At 39.3% G+C, this 25,325-nt stretch overlaps 1 protein-coding gene across 1 annotated transcript in view; it reads right to left on the bottom strand.

Annotated features, from left to right (window-relative positions):
• Positions 1-25,309, bottom strand: part of PARG (poly(ADP-ribose) glycohydrolase) — a 61,783-nt gene extending 36,474 nt beyond the window's left edge. Inside the window, 9 exon segments of the mRNA XM_030950736.1 lie at positions 13,683-13,757; positions 14,814-14,897; positions 15,608-15,730; positions 17,446-17,632; positions 18,635-19,609; positions 22,008-22,074; positions 24,975-25,010; positions 25,013-25,084; positions 25,087-25,309. Coding sequence (XP_030806596.1) covers positions 13,683-13,757; positions 14,814-14,897; positions 15,608-15,730; positions 17,446-17,632; positions 18,635-19,609; positions 22,008-22,074; positions 24,975-25,010; positions 25,013-25,084; positions 25,087-25,108 — 1,641 coding nt within the window. The 5' untranslated portion in view covers positions 25,109-25,309.
• Between the last annotated feature and the right edge of the window lie 16 nt (positions 25,310-25,325).

The following is a 25,325-nucleotide window of genomic DNA, read 5'->3' as shown; positions in this document are numbered from 1 at the left end:
AACTTTAATCTCTTCAACAATTAACACTAATTGTGAAATCACAGGAACAGATCTTTTTAGTCCTATTATCAGGGCTTTGCAATTCACATTTCTATGGCAAGTTTCACATAGGCTTCAGAATATAAAAAAGACACCGGTAATTCTCTTGAGAAGGAAAACATGGTGCCTCTGACTCTAGACACACTGATCCTCATAAACACTGAAAATGTTGTTTGAAGGTAACTGTAGCAACTTCTACTCTTCCAAGATTATTAAAATAACCATAGAAATATCTTGGCTCTGTTGTGTCCTGCTCCAAGTAATAATATAAAGGGATAAGAGTACTTAGGAAGTTGAAAACCAAAACACAAACAAATGCTCAAAGCACAAACAACTTCTGTTTGGGAAAAGGAGGAAAATAACAACATCAAGACCTACAAAGCTACTTTCTATGCATTATGTATGTTGCTTGTGGAGGCATAAAAATGAGGGTTTAATACAAAGTTTTAAAATGAAAGAAGAACTTACAAAGACCAACAAGCCCAGGAAACATGAAAATAACTTTATATGAGGAAGAATCCAAGTAATAAAGTACTTCTGAAGGTAAGATGGGAAATGAGCAAGATGCATCTCTCTCTCCTGTTGCTGGCTGCATATGCACCTACATATTTACACTGCATAAGTCAAACCCTGAAAACTATGACCTAACCTTTAACATTATCTGCTCCACAGGAAACTTCACTCTGTTCTTAGACACAATGTTTTCAAGTGCCATAAAGTAACCAAATGAGCACTTAAAATCCGGAATTTCAAATCTCAACACGTAAAATGAATATGTAAGTTCCAGCTATTCAAAAACTGACATTTAACCTCAGATGTCTACCAGGCTGTCAAATTCTGATCTTCCCTTCGGGTAATACTTCCTCTCTTTTAAAGCTGACATATAAATAGTGGCTGCTGTGCTTTGCTGACTGCCACAGACTATACAGTATCACTTATCTGGTGACACATTATGGCACCAGACTTTGTCAGTGCTGTCAAGACTTCAACCTTTTCTTTATGCTTCTTTGAAAACAACATAATAATACTGTGAGACAATTTCTTCCCAAAACAGAGGCAGGCCAGCAATTGCACAGCTCAGCTCTAATGCAGAATACTTAACTATAAAGGTCACTTTTACTCTGAAATCTTACTTTTCTTTCTTCTTACCTTCCTAATGATGTACCAGAGTATGCTTTCTTTTCTATAGTATTTCTATGTATGAGTTTTACTAGATCTCAACTAATGAAAAAAATCAATGTTCAGAGGTGTTACTGCCCAAAAGTGTTCTCCTTGACTTCTTACATGTGATTATTCTTACATGTGAATGAAGCGAATTTTTTAAAGAGTTTTGGGTGCCATAAGGACTCCACAACTTCAAATAAATGATCATTGTGAGTTCACAGACCTTGTCAGTAAACTCCTAATTCAGCATCATTCTCTATCAAATGGCCACATCCATGTATCTAAACTTTACCCTGTCTGCCCAGACACTCTTCCTGTACAGCTAACATTCCTTTGAGGTTCCTATGAAAAAGAACACCTGCAAACCCCTGGCTGCTTGGCCCTCACAGCCTCTTCTGACCACTCACCCAGCACACCATCACTCATGCAGCTTTGTAGACCCATCACTGTCACTGCATATTCTCAGCTGTGCTGAATGCAACACAGAGCCTGGCGCTACCTGTGACAGTCTTTTCAGGCTTTGAAAGCAGCAAAAAAGGAACACGCAATCATGGAAAGTAAAAGAATTCCAGGACATGGAGTGCTGACAACACAGCTACATCTGGCAGACATCCCACGATGCAAATACCAACCGGAAGAACCTAGCATTGGCAGAGAGAACACCTGGCCACAGAACCGAGGGGAGATTTATTTACAAGGCAACTGTCTTCAGAAAGCAGTGACTTGTACTGATGTAAAACCCAGCATATTTAGAGTGACATAGCACATTCTATATATTTGATGCTGCTGTAAGAGGAATGTGTTCATTCTATCCATTCAAACACATGCACACACCCCCTCACACCATATTTCATCAGTTCCCATGTGCATCTGACAATTTCCTGAGATCCTTCATCTTGCTGATTCTACAGAAAAATAATCTGGAGATGGGGATAGTCTGCCCATGCAGACTATCATGGAGCTATACACTATAACTAACTACAGACTATAAGTTGAAGCAGCCTACCAAAAAGTCATGCATTATTAGATGTATGCAGAGTGGGTGTTAAGTGAAAAAGAATCAGGCATGACCCTTGTCAAAGGGCTACAAAGGGAGATCTCAGTTGCAACTCTTCTCACTGAAAAAACAGGAATGTTCTAGTCAGAATGAAGTTGTTAAAACAAGCACCTCACTTGGAAGTAAATCTGCTAGTACAGGAATGTCTGTACGAATTCACTAATGTGCTTTTAGTTGTGTACAAGTTTTTGAAGGCTACAACTCTGCAAATATTAAGAGAAAGGACTGAGTTTCCATTTTTAAAGGAACTACCATTTGTTTTCTAACTTAAAGAATTCTAAAATGTGAAATGGTTGTCAACAAGTTTTCATAAAGGAAAATACATGTAAGTACCATAGCAATTTTGGTGTTAAACAATTGATCGGTTTCTCCTTTCCTTATTGTGCACTACTGTCCTTCACTTGAAACAAAAACATAAATACAGTGTTGACTTTATCAGTGCTCCAGCCATGCAAAATACAGAGGAATTAAATACATGCAGGGGTTATACCCTGAGGGAAAAGTATATGGAGTCAGAGTTGCAAAGCATGACTTGCTTTTACCAAAGAAATAATTTGGCAACTCCATCGCTATTTTCACTGGAGTACTGATTAAATGAACAGGACTTAGGGCTCCAATTCCTAAGATGCAAATGGCTCAGTGAGCCGTAGCAGAGGTATGAGCTCTTGGCCAAACCTGCACTGCAATTTAGCAAAATGAACATTTATCCTGCAGCAAAGAGGCCTGACTAAACATGGCTGTAAGTAATGGGCTCTTGTCACTATAAACCAGTCCTCCAAAATGCAGGGACGAATATGCCTGACAGGCTAATAAGAAGGATCTGAGGTAGCATGGGGCGATAGTGATGGTACAGAGTTTAAATCTAAATCTGACAGCTCATCAAAGCAAACAAACTGCACGTAGGGTACACAAATTTGGACAGCTCCATCTATCACAAGGGAAGGCACAGCCATCATGCCAACAGGCAGGCAGCATGCTAAGACAGCAATGGCTTAATGCTTTCAATTTGTTGGGTTTTATATACCCTTATTAACTTCTGTGGCAGGACAAGGACCAACTGAATCATGTTCTTAAGGATGAAGAGGAAAACCAGAGTGTTTCCTTCAGACTGTTTCTTATTTCCTAATTCTAATGGATTTTGACCTTCTGATTTTTCCTTCACAGCTGCCATAATGCCTCATGCTGTCAGTGATTTGAACCATCTACAGCTACTACACTGAACTTTCCAGAAACAAGTTTCCAAATTATTTTAATGTAAGATACCATATAAAAGTGAGAATATATCATATAGAGGTGATAATGCTGAACTAAATAATTGAACCTACTGTAAACAGAGTACATACAAGTTATTTGGCTTGTCCATTCTCCTAACTTCAGGAATACGTTTTTTCTTTTTCCTTCTTCACTATCTTCAGCTTGTCTCAAATAAAATATCTATTTATATTTTTATAAGGTATTTTGAGGAACGTTAAATACTTCAAAGCTGAAAACACTGTCCTTGGAGGTATTTTAAAAATGTGTGGATGTGGTGCTTAGGGACATGGTTCTGTGGTGGACTTGGTAGTGCTGTGTTAATGTTGGAGTCTATGAACTTCAAGGTCCTCATCAACATAAATGGTTCTATGATTTTGAAGTATTTAAGCACCTGAGTGTGCTCAAACAATCACAACACGTGGCTGCTCCTTTATCACACTGTTTTCATTCTCTCTTCCTTCCAGAGCAGCCTATATTTATTTCCCTGTTCTCTTGTCTCATCCAGAAGTCCCCTGCTTTTTGCATACTGTTTAACACTTAAACATGGGGAAATCTACATCCATGACTAGAACTCTGCAGTGCCAATAAAACAACAAGAAGCTGGTTATGACATTGAAGTTCTTTACCTGAAAGGAACCAACCCCAGACTGGCAATCCGTACTCCCTTTCTTCCTCTAATCCTTGTCATAGGTGCCTTCAAACATTACAGAATATTAAGAGCGGACTTTCTCAATCTGATATTTGGAACAGCTGGGGAAAAACAACTGAACAAACAAACACACAAATAACCAAAAGGCCCATGCAAGTTCTTACTGAGTGACTTTAAAAACTAATCTAATTAAATTAAACTCCCCAAACAAGCATCACTAAGTAGTACTCTCTACAAAGCCTTTCTTTGCACAGGGAGGAGATCAATTTTACTTAAAAACATTGTGCAACAACTACCAGTGTACTCACACCCAGACAGAGACACCAGGCTGCAGCCCAGTAACCCACATGCCGCTGTAAAACAGACTCATCATAATGTCAAACACTGTACTATTAACAAGACTGAAACATAGAAGAAATGTGGGGTGGAGGGTGTGGTGTGTGTGCGTTCTAGTTCCCATTTTATCACGTCAATGAATTTCCAAAACTGCAGGAAAGAATACTCTCATCTGCCTCTTCCAGCTCCCTTACAAAACTAATTCAGTAGGAAACACACTCAGCTGTCAAATGCATCCCATTTATTGAGCGCTTGTCTGATTAGAAACAAAAGGAAGGACAAAGTAATCTTTGGAGGAAAGAAGAAAGAAACCGTAACACTGGATTATGCAGAGAAGAATCTTATTTGAGAACAAGAATGCTCCTGACATTTATCAAAACCACAAACTGACACTTCAAAAGGAAAAAAGAAGACAGCTTACAAGGCAGAGGTTAATTTGGTTATGTTTAATTTTCCTCCCCCCAAAGGCTCATTCATGCCTTCTGCCAATCCAACTCTGGAATAATCTCTCAGGTGTATCATCCTTAACAACTGCTGCTTTGTTCTCAAAGCTTTTAAACATTCTAAATAAAATCAGAGAGAAGAATGTGTGTTTATTTTTCAATCTCTTTTTAATGGTTTTAGAAGCCCAGTTTATACTTCCAAGGAACTGGAAATCTACCCTCAGTCATTTTCACTACCTTTCAGGCCACCAATAGCTTCTACCTCTCAGCTGCTGCAGAGTGATTCTGTCATGGCTAGAAGCATCACAGCCATTTCCAAAGCAGTGGCAGAGTCCTGGGATGAAAAGTCAAATACCACTTTCTAAGTACTTTCAAGTTACTCTAGGGAAGTAGAGCAGAGGAGAGGACAATGACCTTGTCTCTACAGAAGAGCTGTAACATGAGGGGAAGATAAAGTACCTTTCACCTCCCTGATACAAGTTACCAGTGAAAGTGATCTGTTTCCAGGCTTATTCAAAACTTTTATCTCTCTGAATACAGTAATAGGGGAAAAAATATTTACTACTCCTATGGTTTATAAAACATTTTTTAAAAACAGTGTAGAAGCATTCAGATACTAAATACATTCTGCAACCACTTTTGAAACCTTGGCACAAAAAGCTCCATGAGACAACACAGCTGTTACTCTTATGAAAACTGTATTTTCTTTAATACACCAAAAAACCAAAACTAAAAGAGTCAAGCACAGGCAGAAGGGGAAAAAAAAGGATCAAGTAAAGACAAAACTATACCACTGTAGATTTTAACCAATCTATGGACCATTTTTTTGCTTGACTGTCAGTATTGCATAGACTCAAAATGATCAATATTTAAAGAAAAAATCCAGTAATTACTATTTTATTGCCCAAGTAAGACCCTCCAACCATCTTGAGGGTACACACTTTGCCACCTTTGTAAACCTGCTCTTTAAAGAATGCGTGGCAGCAGTAACAAACTCTCCAAGGAAGCCATATAAGCAAATTCAGTTTTCCAGATGAAAAGGAAGGAGGAAAAAACCCAGGAATATAATTACAATCTACTTCCTTTATACTTCATAGTCATCCTAAAAAATGGCAATGCCTCTTAACCACTTCCCTACCTACATGTACACCTTTTCAGCGAGCATTTCTCTTGAAAGCTTTGACCATCAGGGTTTGTTTTGTGGGGCTTTTGTATTCTAACTGCTCAATACATTATAAATATATTTTTTTTAATCCAAAAGCACTAAGCAGCTAAGGAAAGCCCTCCCACAACAAAAAGAAATTTCTCTTAGTCATTTGGGATACATAGGTGAGCACAGATAAATGATGACTTACATATAATCCAGTGGAAGAAATCTATTCAACAGTCCTCTGACCCCAAAACAAAACAAAGCAAATATCAGAAGGCAACCTTTAAACCCAGAATTTTAGGGGTTTTTTAGGGTTTTATTCTTTTGTTTTTTGAAGAGGAATGTTCTGAATACAGTGAAAAACTATGAAAGAGACACTCAGAATGTGCCTTTACATAGATTTTTATTAAAGCACTGAGTATCCACAAGCACTTGTGACACAGCACAATTATATCTCTGCACCTGCTATGTGCAGCTCTCCCTTCCCTGATAATTCCAACTCAACAGTCATTGCAACAGTGCTTACAAAACACCACTTAAAAATACTCAACTGTTCTGCCAAGACAGTACAGAAAACTAAGAATAAGCCTGTAATTCCCTGCTCTTTCTGCTCTACAATGCTTAGTTTCTAATGTCTTGAATGTGTACAAGATGCATATTCCCCCCACAACAGAAAAGCTCACCTTTTGTTCAATATGGGAATAAATTTCTTTCTGCCGCTGTGAAAAGAAAACCCTTCATGGCACACTCAAAAGACCTCTTCAGTTCAGATTTTAAAAAGGTAATCTGATGTAATGAAAATTGCTTGAAAACATCTGGACTAAAGTAAAATCCAACAAGGAGCAATGGATAGGCTATTTTCAGCCTTGGGACATTCTGTTTCTTGCTTAAAAGCCTACATTTGTGGTGCTGACATCTCTATACAATGCTCACTTCTGTTAGTACTGTCCAGACAATTATAAAGATGATTTATCAAAAACCCAGTCACCAGAACAATTTGGTACTTCAAAATTCCTTCTATTCCAGTTTCACTGATTACAGCAATCACTTTTTCAAGCAGGGATTTCAAACAACAAAACAAACAGGAAAGACTGTCATGGTTCATAAGACCCATGAGGAGACAGTAGTGGGGTGAAACCCTATTAGAACATAAAGATTTCCCAAGATATGCACATACTTAACTGTAGCAGTGTTCTGTGTTTGGTCTTTTTCAAATGAATGAAAATCTAGAGCTCAACCATAATCAAAATATACTATACTGCATTTGCATCATCACGTTGGATTTATAGTAATTTTTTAGATCAAAGTTTGAAAAAAAATGGAACAATAATTTCCAATATTACCCAGGTAATTTGAAAATTTTCTCAGGTTGATTTTGAGGTTATTAAAGATAAGACTATACACCCACAAAAGACTGTGGTTCTGTGGCTGTCCGCAATTGTGCACTTGAAGTAGAGTATTTCGTTGACAAGAGAGTTCTTAATTTTACTCAGTTATCTGCAAATGCAACCAATTCTTCTTAGAGAGGAAGCAGACACACTGCCAATATTTGCATGTCTGATTTTTTTGCTCACTTCTCTGTCATTTAGTATGCTCTACTGTAACTCAGTTACTTGTATCTGACATCTTCTGAAAGCAGCAAATTCAGCCCAAACATGCTAGTATACTAGGTAGTAGCACACATTTAAATGAGAAACTACACCTTGGACAAAAACTGCACTAAGCACATTCTGCAGCTATTATCCCAGGTTTTACAGGTTTGCACCACAATCAGCAACACACATGCGCTGGGTGTTCCAGTCAAATACATTAATGTTCTTCTATTTACTCTAATTATTCTTAAGTGCAAAGCACTGACTAACAAGACTCATTGTAACAAGCTCCATCACTCCTCACTTTCAGAATATTTTCTTATACTTTGGAATCTGCACACAACACCTGCAGTAGAAAAAGTGGTATTTTAGAAAGTGTGTGTGCACACACCCATATAAATACTGCTAGGCTGAAATCAAAATGGCAAGAATTTGTGAAAACAAAAATCAATTCCTAGTACAAGAGTCAACTTCAATTTTGCAAGGAAAGGAAACCAGACTTTTGGAAGATCAAAACATATATAATATGGATGTGTGGTATTTGTGGAAAATAGAAAGAGATGTATTTATAGATCAATTTCTATACATATTTATCTTATTACTTAGTTTATGTGTTTTTAAATTACATTTATGGAAAATTTTTAAAAAGGCATTAAATGAAGTTCTGAAAACTTACAAATAGAGACTTGCATGTAAAAGCAGATGGTAACAAAGTCTCCCATGCCAACTGTTCTGGACTTCTAAAAGGATTCAGCATGCAGTAGCATCCATCATGTAAGTTTTAGTGGAAAGAAGTGAGAAATGAAACTCCTTTTCTAATCTTGTATCAAAACTAATTACAGCTCTAATTCTAAGACAACTATTTTTAAAGGGCATAGAAAAATAGCAATATATTCCTTCAGTTTGACATGTGAGTTTGTTTTCTTGCTACATGGCTTTTTATCAGATTTTACAATAAGCTGAGGTTTGTGCCACAAAAAACCCCAACTGCTAACAGTCAGTTTTGAGGCTAAAGCCAGTGACCTCACGCTTGACTGGAAAAAGAGAAAGAGGAGGACAGAGAAAGCAGTCTGGTAAATTCTTCCCTCATGCTGAAGGTTCTTGTTTGTAATTAAGTGTAAAGAAGGGAAGAGACTGGTCTTTTTAGACATCACTATCATTTTTCTTTTAATCTCATAGAAAAATCTAAAGGTAAAAGTTATACAGCTTCTTTTGTAATATAAAATGATTTCCTGGATGCTGAATTTGCATAGGAATCAACCACAAATATGCAATTACTGGTCATTAAATAGACTGATTGGCTTCAACAGCTTTCCCAAAAGACAAAAAGACCACAAGGCATCCATACACAGGCACTGCAGACACAGACACAGTTTTCTCTATACTAGAATCAAATCTAACAGTTGGGAATTGAGTATTACACAGTGGAGAGTGTCTTTGTAAAAATACTGATAGCATATCCCCTCTAAGAATTCCTACTTGAGTCAAGTAGGCACCAAGGGTTTAAAGAGAGCCTGGAAAAGCAAATTTTGAAAGGCATAAGTGCCTTAAGTGATTCAAGCATTTAAAATGTCAATGACCTTTAGTATTTTTGCCTCTTAGAGAAGTCTATTGTATAGATGCCATACCTTTCTGTCAGCAACATCTCATATTGTACAGTATGCAACAACAGACCCTGCATGACAAGGCCACTTGTCTCAACTCTCAGCTTCAATCCAGCCAAGCCATAAGAATGTAAAAATGGACAATAGTTCCATGTACAACAGAACTATAGCAGAATGAAAGCACAGCAGCAAAGGATTCCTAGGAAAGTAACAGCAAGAAGCACAGGTAGTCAGCAGCACTTCCTCATTTGCAGTAATCAGGATCAGAAATTCGCAGAGCCCTCTGTGGGTGTCAGTGAGATCTTTCTAACAGCAATTTCTCCAAATTCCTTCAAAACCTGATGTAAGGCCATAGCATCCTCTAGCTGCCCTGACAAGGGGTTCCACAGCATTCAGTATCTCAATAACTATTTTTGTCTGGTGTTGAAACCCTTACCTGCTAAGAACACTCATCTGGTGCCCCTGAACTGCTGTGCTAGAAGAATGGACAGTCATTTCCCCTCCACCCTCTCTTACATTTCTTTTGGACAGCACTGTTACACCCATTACTCATGTCCCTCAACTAAGATGATAAGGTGAAGTGATCCTAACTTATTTGGACATTTCTCATATGCAAACTGTTACATACCTTTGCATCACTCCTGACTCCTCTCCCTGTATCTTCTCCACTTCCTAAACTTTCCACCAAAATGACCAAAAACTCCAGAAAAACAAAATATAATAATGGATCCACTGTATTGAAGCTGCAAGAGGTATTGTGATCCATTTGTCAGCCCAGCTGCAGCAGCTCAGAGACAATCACTGCCTCTGCCACACAAATTTACCTAAACTCAACCTTTGCCCTATGCTCTTTTCAGATTTAAACACTCCTCTGTTCCTGAAAGGGCAGGACAGAGGCAAGCAATAAGAGGAAGAGTTCATTGACAAGAATTACACTTAAGCTCTAAGAGACTTTAAAGCAATATAAAAAAACCAAAGCATGTCCAGCACAAGGAGGCCCAATCTAAAGCAGCACACCATGAAATTCTCTTAAATGATAGAGCCCTACTATTCCCCTTAGATGAAGTTGCTGTTGTCACAGATTAGTCTAAGGCATAAGTCCTGAGTGACTTAACTAGACTTTTTATTTCATGCACTTGGGAAAAGGAAAAAGAACTTGGCTTTGCCTGGAAGTGGAATGGCAAATCCAGAAGAAAGAAAAATAAAAACTACCACAGTACATAGCACCGTTGAACAAAAGCATGTATTTAATACCCAGCCCATCATCACTCCCAGAAATAAAGCTCATCTATAACATTGTGAGTTCCACTATAGCTCCATCCATAGTTGTTTCCTCACATTTCCTTTTCTGCTTGTTGCTTACTCTTTCCTGGCTTCTAGGTAAGTTCTGGGAAAACAGATGCAAGGATGACTTCCAAGTGGCAAGAATTTTGCACATACAAAGAAAAATATTAGTGCTAATAATTTTCATCCATTAAGTAATAACTTGAAGAAATTCTAAGCATGTATGCCAATATCAACAGACAGATGGCAAAACAAATGAATACAACACTGTGGAAATTCTGTAGAGAACAGCAAAAGAGGCAGATGTCTGAAGTAAACAGCCACCAAGATCTTTACATACACTGTTCTATGAACAAGTTTTATGTTCTATATACAAGTTCCATGAAATTGTCAAAAGAAACAGAAAGGAATCCAAACATCCCAATTTACCTCACTGTACAAACAGGAATGATACTTTCACACATTAACTGACATTCAAGAGAATCCTTTGGAAAGTGTGAGGGCTCCCTCTTCTGACAACACTTTGACCAAACTGCAGAACTTGCAGGCTGTGTTGTTCCAAAAAAAAAAAATCTTGGCTCACATACATGATATTTATTTCCTATTAGTTAAGAAAGCTGAGAGCGCTTTCATCTTAAGGGAAAACAAATCTAAGCCAAATAAACTGGTAATTATTGTTGTTATAAGAAAATTGACTTGAATCTTACAAAGTAGTTTTTAAAAATAAAGCATATTTTGATAGTATAACTTGCAAGGAGCTACCTAAAATAGGAACCCCAATGCAAGACTGATATGACAGTATTTAAGAGATCAATAGATAAGATGAGCTGTGCCCATAAGCAGAAGATAAAATAACAAAAGGCACTTTATAACCAAACACAGACCAATTGAAGTAATTTCTGAATAATCCTCAAAACAGACACCACTAGATTTACAGACACAGCTCCCTTCTAAATCACACTACAAAATCCTTGGTTGAGAAGGCACTGGAAGTCAATAGTGCCCAACGATATAAATACATATCTGACAATCACAGACTCTGTTTTAATCTTTTTCTTTTAATAGATATTTGTGACCACATCTCCTTCTGTTGAGCTGCTGTCACTCCCTTTGGGCTGATTACTGAGACCAGCTTTCCTTTTAACCAACCCACTCAACCTTGGCTGGGCAAACCTGAAACAGCTCCTCTGTACCCTCAAAATCATAGGATAAACCAGAAAACAGAGAGGCTAGTGGTAAGCCCTTAATCATTAACTCATAAATACAATAAATTCAAAAGCACTACAGCTCACTATAGCCTGTACATTTAGGTCATTTCCACAGAGGATGTCAACTTTCACAACAGAAGAGCTGCTCACTTAGACTGCAAGCATTCTTTGAAAGCAGACGCCTTGTTTATTTACAAAACTTGGAAAGTTCACACATCCCTTAATAATGGAAAAATCCAAGCATTTCTCTGCAAAATCTATCCCCTCCACATGTCCTGTAAACTCAATATATTCAACAAAGCAACTCAGGGCTTGCTTTTGCTCCTGTGGTCTACAAGAGGTGACTCTGTCACAAGCTCTTCACTGTTTCTTATTTAAAATACTGCTGCACACTCTTTTAACCTGGCTGAAAATCTATGCATGAAACAGATCTCCACCCCTGATGTGAGAACCACACAAATAAATCATCATTCCCAGGATACAGAAATTTCCTTTTCATCCTCATGAAAGATTGATGCCTGATCCCCGGTTTATTTCCCTATTGTTCCCTCTCCTCTGGAGACAGCTGATATTACTTACGCTCTCTGGCTGATGATCTCTGAATCTAATCACCCAGAGTTTCCAAAATCCCAAATGCACACTGAACACATCAGGACAAGCTCAGTTGCGCTTGCAGCAATATGATGTAAATCTGTTCTGTTCCTGAGTCAGATTTTTAACTGAACAGCACTCATACTTTAAAACATTCTAATTTAAGTATGCATACTTCAGTAACACGTGAGTGAATTCAGCAGGCCAAGTTAATTTTGCTTAGCAGGAGAGTCAATAGGAGCAGGCACTGACTGTCCACAGCCTTTACCATGGAGCCATGTCAGTGACCCCAGATGAGAGAGGGGAGCACTAAATCCGCAAGATGGGTGAGCACAGCAGCTCTCATGGCTTGCAAGCACAATACCACTGGGATTTTTATAGGTGCCTTTTGTCAGCAGTAATAATACAGTAATAATAATAAAGGAAAATTCATTCTGTGAAAGAGCAATGGAGATGGGTAACAGAGAGAACAGAGCAGCTCCTCTGATCACATAGCCTCAGCAGACATCTATTCACATATATAGCAAACAAAACTCACTTCAAATCAAATTTAGTTTCTACTGAGTCTTAATAGAGCTTAGCAAGCCCCTCCCAAGAAAACAAGTATGTGTGTTTTAGAAGTACTTCTGAAGTATGGAAGAAAAAATACAATTTCTACTGCATCTTATTTAACCTTTCATTATGCTTTAATTAACATGGTTTCTAATTGCCAGGATGTACATTAATATTAGTCCAACTTGCATTTGAGACCTACTATTCATTTCTCTTTTCCATCCTCCCCATGAAAGTCCTAATACCTAATACTTGAAACTATAAAACCCATCCCAGTCTTTCAAAGGCTCTACAGTTTAAATTCACCACTTCACCAAATAGCAAAATTTTCCTGCTATACCAGCAAAGCACAGTCTATATAAACACCAGTGCAATATAACATTAAATTTTTACAAAAACGGAAAAAAGACCAACACTTTTTAAAACAAAAAAACAATACACTGGAAATATTAATATGATTTTTTAATAAATCTGGTTGTCATAAAAGAGGAAAAGGTCGTTTCTCACCTTACCTTCAGGAAGCTTAGATATTACTGAAGAACCCAAATTACATGTATAAAATTTAAAATTAAGCCAGTTTATAAAGTATAATTATTGTTTCAGCTGAAGTTAACAGCTAAATAGCTGCTCACTTAGATATCTGATAGCTGGAAACATTTACTCTTGAAAATGGAAAAAAAGCCAAAGGTATTGAGACATATAGGCAAAATAGTCACTTTCATTTTACTTTTATTCCTATTTTAAATCAACTTGTTTTACCTTCTCACAGAAGTCAGTAAGAGCTGTGAAGTCCCATTTCTTGGAATAAGCAACATTGTACCTCAATATGGCCTCCTAAGGAAGAACCACAACAAAACAGAGCTAATTATTAATGGAAGAAAAACCATTTTAGGAAATTTCCTTGTTGAAGGAGCAGCACCATCTGGTGGCTAGAACCTGCCACAGAGCCTACCAAAATCCAGAACACTTAATTTGCTCTATTAATATAGGGAAAATCCTTGATACTGAACTCTCTGGCATGTCTATGGCATTTTTTTCTCCTAACACAAAATAAGACAAGGCATATCTTCCAACAAACAACATAAATGCTCCCCATCCCATGCTTGCTCTTGTTAACTGTACCAATAAAAGTTATTTAAGGTATAAAAGCAATATAACAGAAGTTGTACCACTTTAGGAACTTAAAAAATCAGAACCACAGCAAATTAAATAGACCCTTTACAACAACACCACCCTTAAAAATTCACAAGGAAAAAAATCCAAAATAACATCAAGGGAAGTCTCCTCAGTTGCTGGGGAAGTCTATTTGTTCATTTAAAGTATATCTATAGCTTTTGCATCCTCGTACTTCCCTGCTTTTCAGGTATAACCTAAATTACATTATTCTTCACCAAAAAAACATAATAGCAACTCTAAGCTGCTCCAAATCAATATTCATGTTACTGTGAGACTTTGTGGCAACATAACTGTGAAAGTTATCAAGAGCATTAGTCTCCAAAACCTACAGATTTCTGTCAGCAGCTTGAACTGTGATTTCAGTGGAGTGAACTGATGCGAAGAGTTACTATTTCCAACTCTCACCTGTGCATCCCCAACCATCTGGCTATTCAAAACCCTCATGCTATGTTTACCACAGACTAGGATATATTGCTGGACAAACAGTTTTGTGTAGACCTTAAAATTGCCATTCATTTAAATAATCTGAATAAATTCACTGGTAGCACTCATTAAGAACCTTCTTAAGAAATCCCTTGAACAGCAGAGAATTTTTCATAATCTATTTTTCTAAGTCATTAAACAAATAGAACCAAGCCAGAATCACTGGTAGTACACAGACAACCTGAATGCATTTATATGCATACAGACTTGATTTCAAACTGACAGGCTTACCTTCAAATCATGTGAGCAGGTAAATTTGTTAAGTAAGGCAGTTTGGATTAGTTCCCATCGACTTCCAGCTGTTCTATCTCCATTCTTTGAAGTAAAAGCCCAAAACAAAGTCAAATTATATTATTCAAAACATAAAGACACATTTACTGTCATCTGTAAAATTGGTAAGTGAAAAGACTAAGTGTATATGATCGAGGCTATAAGAATTCTTTGTTTCTGAGCTGAGTATCAATAATCATTATAGAGTTTTTACTACAGGACACACTTGCTGATTACATTCACCCTTGTCTGAAGTATTGCACTGGGTATGTTTAAGTCTTAAGCAGCGACAAGAAATACCACACCAACAAAGTATGCAGAGCTAATCTCTGCAATTGTTTTAGCAGAACAACAGTCAGATACACCTCACTATCAGCAATACCTGACAGATTATTATAATCAAACTGTACTTACAAATTCATTCACTGTTGAAATTGCAAATTGCTTCACACACACAAAATAGCTAACATATAAATATGTAAGTAAATAAATACATTCTTTATAAGGAGTTCAAGTTAAAACTCCACATAAGTATAGAAATATATATATCATCAAATCACTGGCTAAGTAAAATAATTACCAGGAAAAAAAGTCTTCTGCTCTGTCTGAAGCATCATGACCCAAAATCCAGTTTTTCAGACTTGGTTTTCTAATTCCATAGTCAGTCTGACAATTGAGCAAATGCAGTAAACTGAAAACTCATCTATGTGGAAACAAACTTATTTGATCACACAACTGTAGATACTTAATCTTACCTCATCCTCTACAGGGTATAAATTTTGTTCTGAGCAGGGCATTTTAACATGCTTGTTGTCCCATAAATCTTTGTAGTGAGTTGGAAAAGGTTTAGGTACCTCTCCTTCCCTCAGAAGATCTACCTGTAACACAGAAGGACAGAGGAAAAAAAATCAGATTCTACTTTCAGGTTTTTAAGTGGAAGAAATAAAAAGTAAGCAAAAATACAGTTTAAAAAGCTCTCATCTACAGCCATCCTTTTTGGAAAGGGGAAAGCTACAAACTGATCACATGATAGCTACTCAGAGAAAAATCCACCTGTTAATCTTACATTACACTTGTTGAAAAGGACGCCACCTTAACACACTCAAATAAATCAATATATTCAATTACTTACTATATCTCCAATCACCAGCTAAAGATTTCCTCATTCATCAGTTTAAGTATCTACATATTTTCATCCAAGTATTTTCAAAATGTAGTTACAAATGTAGCCATAGTTATATATCGTGTTAGTGGGGTGCCCCGTGGCAGGAAGGAATGATGAATCTGACTCCATGTTCTTAGAAGGCTAATTTATTATTTTATGATACTATATTATATTAAAGAATACTAAACTAAACTATACTGAAGAATACAGAAAGGATACTTACAGAAGGCTAAAAAGACAATAATGAAAACTTGGGACTCTCTCCAGAGTCCTGAGACAGCTTGGCCCCAATTGGCCAAAGAGTGAAAACAACTCACACCCAGAAACCAATGAACCAATCACCTGTGGGTAAACAATCTCCAAACACATTCCACATGAGCAAAACAGAGGAGAAGCAAATGCGATAATATTTGTTTACATTTTTACATTTTTCTCTGAGGCTTCTCTGCTTGCCAGGAGAAAGATCCTGGGCAAGGATTTTTCAGAAAATGTGAATGTGACAGTTATATGCAGAAACAATATTTTTAACCTAACACTGAAAGGGATGAGGAATCATTACAGCTAGAGCAATGTCTCAAGTTTACTCCAGAGAATATCAGAAAAGTAAAAAAAAAAGAACACCACATTCTTAAAGACTGAATTTGCTATTCAGCCCTCTAACAGAATTAAGTCTCTCAGAATAAGTATTTAAACTCAATGTGTCTTTCTTTTGGTCAGGATTTATCCATCACCTCATAGTTTTCTGGTCACATTTTGTTTCAACAATAATTGGATTGCATATTACTCCAAAAGATTAAAGGAAAACTTATCAGATTTGATTTAAAATGCAGCAGTAAAATAGCAAGAAACTCTGCTTCATTCCTTGTCTTTTCCATATCTTGACTATCTTGAGCCTTTTATATGTCTTAAACCCAAGCCAGAATTACATTTAAATGAAAACATAGCATGAAAATGCTGGAAGTACCAATTTTACTTGTAGATATATCTAAATTCTCAAACTTTACAACTCAGTCAAGGAAGCACTCACAACCCCCTACAAAACAAAAATACTTGCCCCTAACAAGACAGAGGCAGCAAAACCCAGCTTTTCATTTGAATCTCATTATCCTAATTTTGTGCACCAAAAGAGCCAATTTTCAGGAAATCAGTTGCCCCAGGAGTGGCAAGACAGGTGGCATTTCACGTGACTGAACACTAGAGGCAGGAGTTTGGCTGGAGCAATGCATGCATTACTGAGCACCAGAGGCAGGAGTCTGGCTGGAGCAATGCATGCATTACTGAGCACCAGAGGCAGGAGTCTGGCTGGAGCAATGCATGCATTACTGAACACCAGAGGCAGGAGTCTGGCTGGAGCAATGCAAGGCATGCATTACTGAACACCAGAGGCAGGAGTCTGGCTGGAGCAATGCAGGGCATGCATGACTGTACCCTGACGGTGACAGTGTGGTTGGCCGAGGGTCGCAGGTGGGGCAGCCGGGCCCCACACGCCGGCATCCTCCTCATCTCCTCAATCGGGGTTCCAAACCATTTCTTGTTGCTCGGCAGAGGAGGTGGTGTGTATTTCGGAACCTTCCTTCCTGGCCTCTGGGGTTTGAATTCACACTTTTCTCTCCTGCTGTTAAAATACAATGCATTGAAACATTTTATCTCCACTGAAAAAAATGATAGAAAAATACACAAACTTCCACCCCAGGGTTACAATGATGGCAGTCAGTTTTTTTGCCAGCCTTTGCTGCAGCTTCAGGCCAAAGGTTTATTTGGGGAGAACTCCCACCACCACCAGCCTTCTCCTCCCCAAAACACACAAGTTCATTTCTACTAAAACACTCTTCTCCACAGGCTGACAAACCCTTCACAGAACTGCAGTGGGTTAGCAAAGCAGGGTATTCCTCTGCAGAGCCATGCTCCTTCCCTACAGGATCTGTTTATCCATGGACCATGCCCCAGTAAAGATGTGCAAAACGACTTTCTTGCCCTACTTGATGGACTTGAGTCAAGTCAAAGAATTGCATGTTATACCAAAATACAGAGTCCTTTTGTTTCTGCTCACTCCTTAGACACTTATTCACTTTCTCAGCTCCCACTGAAATCTAAGGTCTTTGGAGCAGAGATTATCCTTTTCTCCTTCCACAACACCTGGCATGCAGAGTCCTGTGTCAGGCTCAGGGCTCTTGTTTTCATTGCTGCAGTGTGATCACCAGTCCTCTCTCCCAAATTAGGAATAGAGGCAAACAAAACAAACTAAACAAACCCACCCAAACCTAAAAACATCAACAAAAAACCCCAAAATCTCTACAAGTGCTCTCAAAAGTGAATTTTCCCATGTCTATTTCAATTAAAGTATCAATAGCATTGACAGTTCAACAAAACAGAATCGCTATTTTTGTCAGATCAAACTAATAAGAATTCTAAAAATTGCACTAGACAAACATATCCTTCAAAAACCCCACAAACACCTCTATTAAAAATAAGTTCTTTCAATCTTACATCAGTTGTCTTTGTATCTTAAAATATATTTTGCAAAGCTCTTTATACAATACAGCCTCTGAAACTCTATCACCAAGGAGGAAATTTCCAAGCATGAAAAAACCAGATGAAGAGGCAGACAGAACACTACCTTTTCTCCTCAACTTTAGGTATCCTCATGAAGTGAGAAGTGATTTTGGAGTCTCTCTTCACAGCCTGTTTTGCACCTTTGCATTCTGATGATGGAGCAGAGGAGATCCCAGGTGCCTTTGTATGCAGAGTGTCCTCTTTAACAGAATTATCTACTTCCTCAAAGCTTTCACAGCCCTTGGCAGAAAAATGTGATTTCCTTGACTCCAATTCAGCATCTCCATACTGAATCCTAAAAGATTTGTTTATGGGTTTTGACATATTAATCTCCTCTCGTTCATCCAGAAAGGGACTTGTTTCTTCATCAGCCTCTGACCCATGGCAGCTATTTTTAGAATTGTCCACATCCATTGGTGACTCTGGTTCACTTTCTTTCTCAAAAGCAGGAGAGTCCCCTGAACTGCTCTGACATTTGCTCAGTTTCTCAGGACCTCCAAGATCAGATACACAGGCATCACAACCAGCATCTGAAAGTGGACTTTCTGGAACTACATCCCCTTCCTCTTGCTCACCCGTTAAACAGACAGAACTGCAACTCTTCAGCTTCTGTGGATTGCATGAAGCCACTTGTCCATCTGCCTCGACGTCTTTTGAAGGTTTTGAATTTCCTCCTTTTGAAGCCCGGCCTGCTGATACCTTCCTCTGAGTCCAACTGGCACTGCTTTCTTCAGAGCCCCTCTGCTTGCCAGTTTTGTGCATCTGATCAATGTTGGCATTTTTAAAGAGCTCTGCAGACTGCAGCCCCTTCACAGGATCTGTATCTAAGACTGCATCTTTTTCCTCAGCCTCCCAGTTACACATGCTGCCTGTCTGAGGCAAATTTACTTGCTTTGCACCAACTTCCACAGATATTTTTGCATTATTTTGCTGACAAGTATTCTCTAAATTTTTCACATCATGCTCACCAAAGTTCTCTTTTTTAATGGAAGTCATCTTAGGATTTGCTTCAGTATTGTTATTAATTTTGCTGTGCAAGCTGTGGAAAAGAAGTAAGAGAATTCAATGTTTTATTTCCAAATGAAATTTCTGTGTGCATTTTTTAAGGAACAATGAAAAACAAACAACAGAAAGTACAGATTTTTACTTATTCTACTCTGTAAGTGAACACTAGCAGGAGCAACAGGTTTTACTGCACTGAGGACTGTAGCTCACTAGCAACCTATTTCCATTTAAAGGCTCCAAAGGAAGGTCAATCTGCTGCTTACCTCAGGAATCTATTCCAGTCATTCATTATCCTTATCTTCAAATCTAAACATTATGAGGCTATTATTTAGCTATTTTCTCCAGATGAAAAAGACCCTTAGAAGTTGTGATAAAGTCCTCCACAACTTTTATTTTTATCCATTAAATACAATGAGCAAGGAAATCAATGGTTTTATGGCCATTCCCTCAGAGCTACAAATTCATGAAAGAAGAGGCCACAGCAGTCCATAGTCTTCTATTACTTCCTTACTTTTATGAACAGCCCATGACTTCAACAAAACTCTATACAAAAACTCAAGTGTAAAATAAATTTCAAACTGATAATAAAAATTAAAAGATACATTAAACCAGGAGGTTTTAAACAAAAAAATAACCTGATTTGTCTTCATGTAAGGCAGGACAGGATAGAAATATTTCCTAATGGTAACACAGGGAAATGAATCGGGTTTTGTTGACCAGATGTCAGAAAGTCATTTCACATTTACATACTTTATGTGTCACATAATTTATGTGTCAGTGTATTGATAAAGAAAATTATTTAGAGGACACATGAATATTTAAAAAAACCCTGACTAGTCTTGGTGAACACACCACTCTGAACAGTATCTCCTCCTGAATGTATTGTTACAGTACTGTATACTCCCAATGCAAATTGAACACACTAAACTCTGGTCACTGCCCAGCTTCCCATTTACGCTAGCTAAGAAAAGATACAATTACCACACCATCCTAAATTCAGCCACTGGACATTTTAATAGACTATAGATTCCTGAAGGCATTAACTTTCTCCATGAATGGTAACAGATCCTTTTCTAAAAGAACACTCAGGATAAGGAGAGATGATAGCTTGGAACTGCATCCATAGGATGATTGTTTGAAAACAAAAGGATTTTAGAGAGCTTTATTTCATGATAATTTAACTTCTCATTTATTCCTGCAAATTTTGATGAACAAAAACAAGAGTTCATACTGCTGCCATCTCAGTTACTCTTTAAAGGTATTGACAATATCTACTGCCAACTTGAGAAATTAAATCTAACACAAACTTAAACTAAAATTGTGATGTTAACTGCAATAGAAAGGCACATGAAATGTTTACACAACAAATCTGCTTCTTAAAGTTGCCAAGGCTCTAATCTGTCAATAGGGATGGAGAAGGGCATAGAACAGCAATACTCTAAAGGGAATTTTAAAAAACTAAAATAATTCATGTCCTCCTTAAGAATCCTTTTAACATCCTTGATTTAGTGGAACCTGTATGCCTGCAATTAGCCCTGCATACATCTATATTAATCACTATCACAAGTCCTCCTAACTATTTTTAGCACTGATATGAACCTGGATCTCTATTTATTAACAAACACCAAAGCAAAATGAACCAGCACATTTACAACTGCAACTACAGAAAAATAATATCTGATATTCCTCTGCACCAGACAGCTAAGCTCTTTGGAGTACAAGTTTAAGGCAGCTGTGCAATCACTGCTCCTGTCAGACCACATCAGTCAAAAATATCAAACTTTACCTGGTATCATTCAGCAGCAAAAATTTGTAACATCTCCCATAAAAAATACTTCAATGTACATTTGAACACCTGTAAATTCTAGCTGTAATTAAACCAACTGCACATGTTTAAACTACAATTGCAGTCCAATGAGACAAACCAAAACAGATTTTTGTCTGTAAATTAACAACAGTGAGTTGTTGGTTGCAGGACTATCAGTGCAAATCTGCAACTGCTAGTGCCCTATGTCAAACAAAAATGAAAGCAGAACTTGACCAAAGACACAGTCTGGTATCACAACTAAATTGATCAAGAGTTGGGCTGCCACTGGAAGCAACACTTCTACTTTGCCTTTCCCTGCTCCAGGTTCTCATCTTTTGCTTTGCAGGAGCAGATGTATTTATTCACCTAAACAGTGACACGCTTCAGGAATCTATGTCAGCAATAAGTCTGGGCTTGGGTGTTTAGAGAGGATGGGAGGAGGACTAGTTAGCTGTTTGTAGCGAAAGTATTTGCTTGTTACTCAAAAGGATGTGCCAAGGCAAGGAAAGCAGCAGCAATGGGGCTGCCTCCATTTAGCCAGCTGTACTGGCAACCGGCACTTCCAGCTCCCACCAGGCCCCTCAGAGAACACACCTTTTAAACAAGTTTATGTTGTGCTTTTTACCTTTTGGACTCCGCTGTCTTGGGTCCTTTATTCTCCAACCAACTGGTAATTGTCTGCTGTTTACAAACTGAAAACCACAGTTCACTGTTACTACATGAAACATGATAAAACTGCAACATCATTGCATATGAAAAAGATAACTTGTACTGAGTGAAGATAAAAACACCTCAAATTAAGCCCTCATTAGCATCTCTGCTATAGGGAGCATCCAGACATTAGCAGTATTAAAACTACATGTGATGCAATATTTAATTTGCATCAGTCAGCAGCTGTAGGTTTTACAATAATCTTTATAAATTCCAGGCATGGTATGTGGTGGGATTTCTTTCCTCCAATCTTTTTTTTTTAATACAGTTAAAAGGTTAAAAACATACAGTGAATGTGTAGAATTCAAAGAAAAAACCAAAAGAATTTGAACTTTCTAGCTCCCATCATTACCTTTAGTCACCACCACAGTGAGCCCCAAAAGCTTCTGCTGAATTTTGGAATGAGGAGGCAACATAACGTAACTTAAAATCAAAAAAGAACAAACAACAAGGCATCTTTGAAGACCCATCCAAGAACTTTATTTGTATATAGCATACTGTGAAACATAAGGCCCAATATAAGCATAGCACACCCTGTAAGTGACAAGCACTCAGAAGAGGACTTTTTCCTTTCTCCTCCATCCACAAACAGTTTGAAAAGCTTTTCAATGCTTACTTTTCTAAACAGCAACAAAATTAAGGACACAATTTCTTCAGATTTACTACCAACATCTCAGTTCCAGTCTTATCTGTATGTTGCTGCAGGTCACACAAGGTTTCAATAGAACAGCAACACACGAATGAATTATGCAGAGACTTGGGGGGAAATGGGGAGAAAAAATCCAACGTACTTCTTTTGAAACTGGAAAACAGTCTTTATTAATATAAGGGGTATTTAGTTTTTTTGTGGTTATTTAAAGATACTCTGCAAATTTGGCAACTAGCTTCAATTCCCTCTCTTTCCACTTGCCAAAAGAAAGCATCTCCCTGGCACTGCTGACTGCGCAAGGTGTTTGCTGGCTGCTTTCAGCTGGGCAAGGAACAGCTGGAGTACCTTACTGTAACAACAGTTTTGCAGAACTGTAAATCATGCCTGGCTCTTCTGATTCGGAGGATGGGAAGTCTCAGCAGCCTCCTGCAAATGGAGGTTGTGTAACTTGTAACAAAGATGGCCGAGGCCAGAGGTTACTTATGAGACATTGTTTCATAAACACTTTCCCCAACATTCAAGGCCTTAAACACTCTAACACAGCTGCTTATCAAACACTCTCATCAGAGGATGCCACAAGTTTTAGAAGTAGTCTCCAGAAAATACTAAAATTCTTTTTAGTTATTCTGTAATGGCACAAACAACGGTGCAAATATTTTTATTTCCAAAGAGTCACTAAACTTAAATCTAGAAGTTATTCTGATTAGCAAATTTCACCCTCTCCTAACATTTGAAGTGTTAATCCAAATTGCCTACAGGGAAGCAGCCAGCAAAAAAACACCAAACACAAAAATCTGAAGAGACATGTTAAAACATGGGACAAATAAACCTCTTCAAAGGCAGCTGACTACCTCTTGAGGTGTAAACCTCTTGTGCTGAGGAAGAAATACTTATTCATTAGCACAATAAACAGAAATTATGGCAGCAGCACCAGAACAGAACAAAATGGCTTTAGTTTGAAATTCAACATCTGAGCAGCCACGTAAGCCCTCCAACCAACACAACACACATCACTTTCATCCTTCCAGCATGGCTTTTTGCTACAGATAAGGTGGTAGGAACAAGAGGCAACAAAAAGACAACACATGCTTATTCTCAGCATAAACAGCACCAGACTTTGCTGCTTTTTTTGTTTATGGCACATTTATTTCTACTCAAGATAACTCAAACCATTCCCATAAAACAAAAAATCTCTTACAATCTACCTTTGAGGAAAACACCCTAATGTTCCAAAGATTCTCATTTACTCTGTAGGAGTGTACACCTCTAACTCTAAACTATCATCTACTCAAAGCTGTCTCCTAGCTAGGACTGAGTGAGGTTTAACTCATCAGCTGCAGATGACAACAAATAATTTGTTTGGGGCCTTTTTCCCTTTCTATGCATTCCTTTCTATTTCTGAAAGAGGTGCATTAAAATTTTATTTTGACAGCGTTAGCTCCAAACAGAAAGCAAAACTAAGACAGCCACGTGGGAACTTCGTCTACACGGCTTTGTTAGGCGGCAGGAGGAGCAGCCACCCCACCCACGGGGCCAGCAGCGCTCCAAGCTGGCAGCCACGTGCTTGTGTGAGCTCCTGTCATTACTCTGGGCTCTCCCTGTGTGACAGCCTGGCACAATCCCCGCTGGCTGCCTTTTATCCCGCAGGAAATATCTATGCCCTCTCTTGTGCAACAAGCTACCTTTAGCGGCTCACATCTCTCTTCGATGATTTGCACTATGAGTGGAAACTTGCAAAGAATCAGGCACAAAACCGGCGCAAAGATCCTGCAAGGGGAAGCACGGGCAGTGATCACACCACGGGGCTGGGACACAGGGGACACGCTGGCACTGCGAAGCGAAGTTAGAGACAATTGCAGCCGGACGAGGAAGGGCAGCTGCGGGGAGGCTCCGTGCAGAGGCACACGCGGCCCCCGCCGCCCAGCGCTGCCCAGGCCGGCAGCAGCCCGGCAGAGACGCCCTGAGCAGCGGAGAGGGACTCGGAGACGCGGAGCCTCCGGCCCGGTCACCTCCTGCTCCTCCCGCCCAGCCCCAGCAGCGACCGCGGGCGGGTCGGGCGGGCGGGGGGCACCGGGCAGCGCTCTCAGCTGGGGCCGGTTCAGCGCAGCCCGGGCTCCGCGGGCACCGCCGGGGTCCCGCACCCCACAGCGAGCAGGAGGCGGGGGCGGCACGGCCGCCAGCAAGCCCCGCTCCGCGCCCGGCCGCTCCCGCCGCCCCGGGGCCGCTACAAACCTTTGTTCCCCACGGCGGTGGCGGAGCTGCTGCCCCGGGCCCCTCCTGCCGCTCTCCCTGGGAGCCGCCGCCGGGGCTGCTGGGGCCGGGCCGGGCTTTCTTCCGCGGGGTTCCCGCCCGCAGCCCGCGCTCATCCTCGGCGGGGCCGCCCTGCCCGCCGGGGCCGGCCAGCACCCGCCCCCGGGGACGGCGCGACGCTGCGGCAGCGGCTCGGCCCGTCCGCATCCTCCGTGCCGCACGCCGGGCTCTTCCCAAGGCGCGGGGGACGCGGCGGGGCCGGGAGCGAGCGGCGTCCGGCGAGCGCGGCCCGGCGCTCGAGCAAGATGGCGCCCGGCGCGCCTCACCCCGTCG

The sequence above is a fragment of the Camarhynchus parvulus genome, chromosome 6, assembly GCF_901933205.1.
Source record: "Camarhynchus parvulus chromosome 6, STF_HiC, whole genome shotgun sequence".
NCBI classification, from domain to species: Eukaryota; Metazoa; Chordata; class Aves; order Passeriformes; family Thraupidae; genus Camarhynchus; species Camarhynchus parvulus.
Note: the sequence above shows the minus strand (reverse complement) of the source record. Positions and strands in the feature narration are given on the sequence as shown.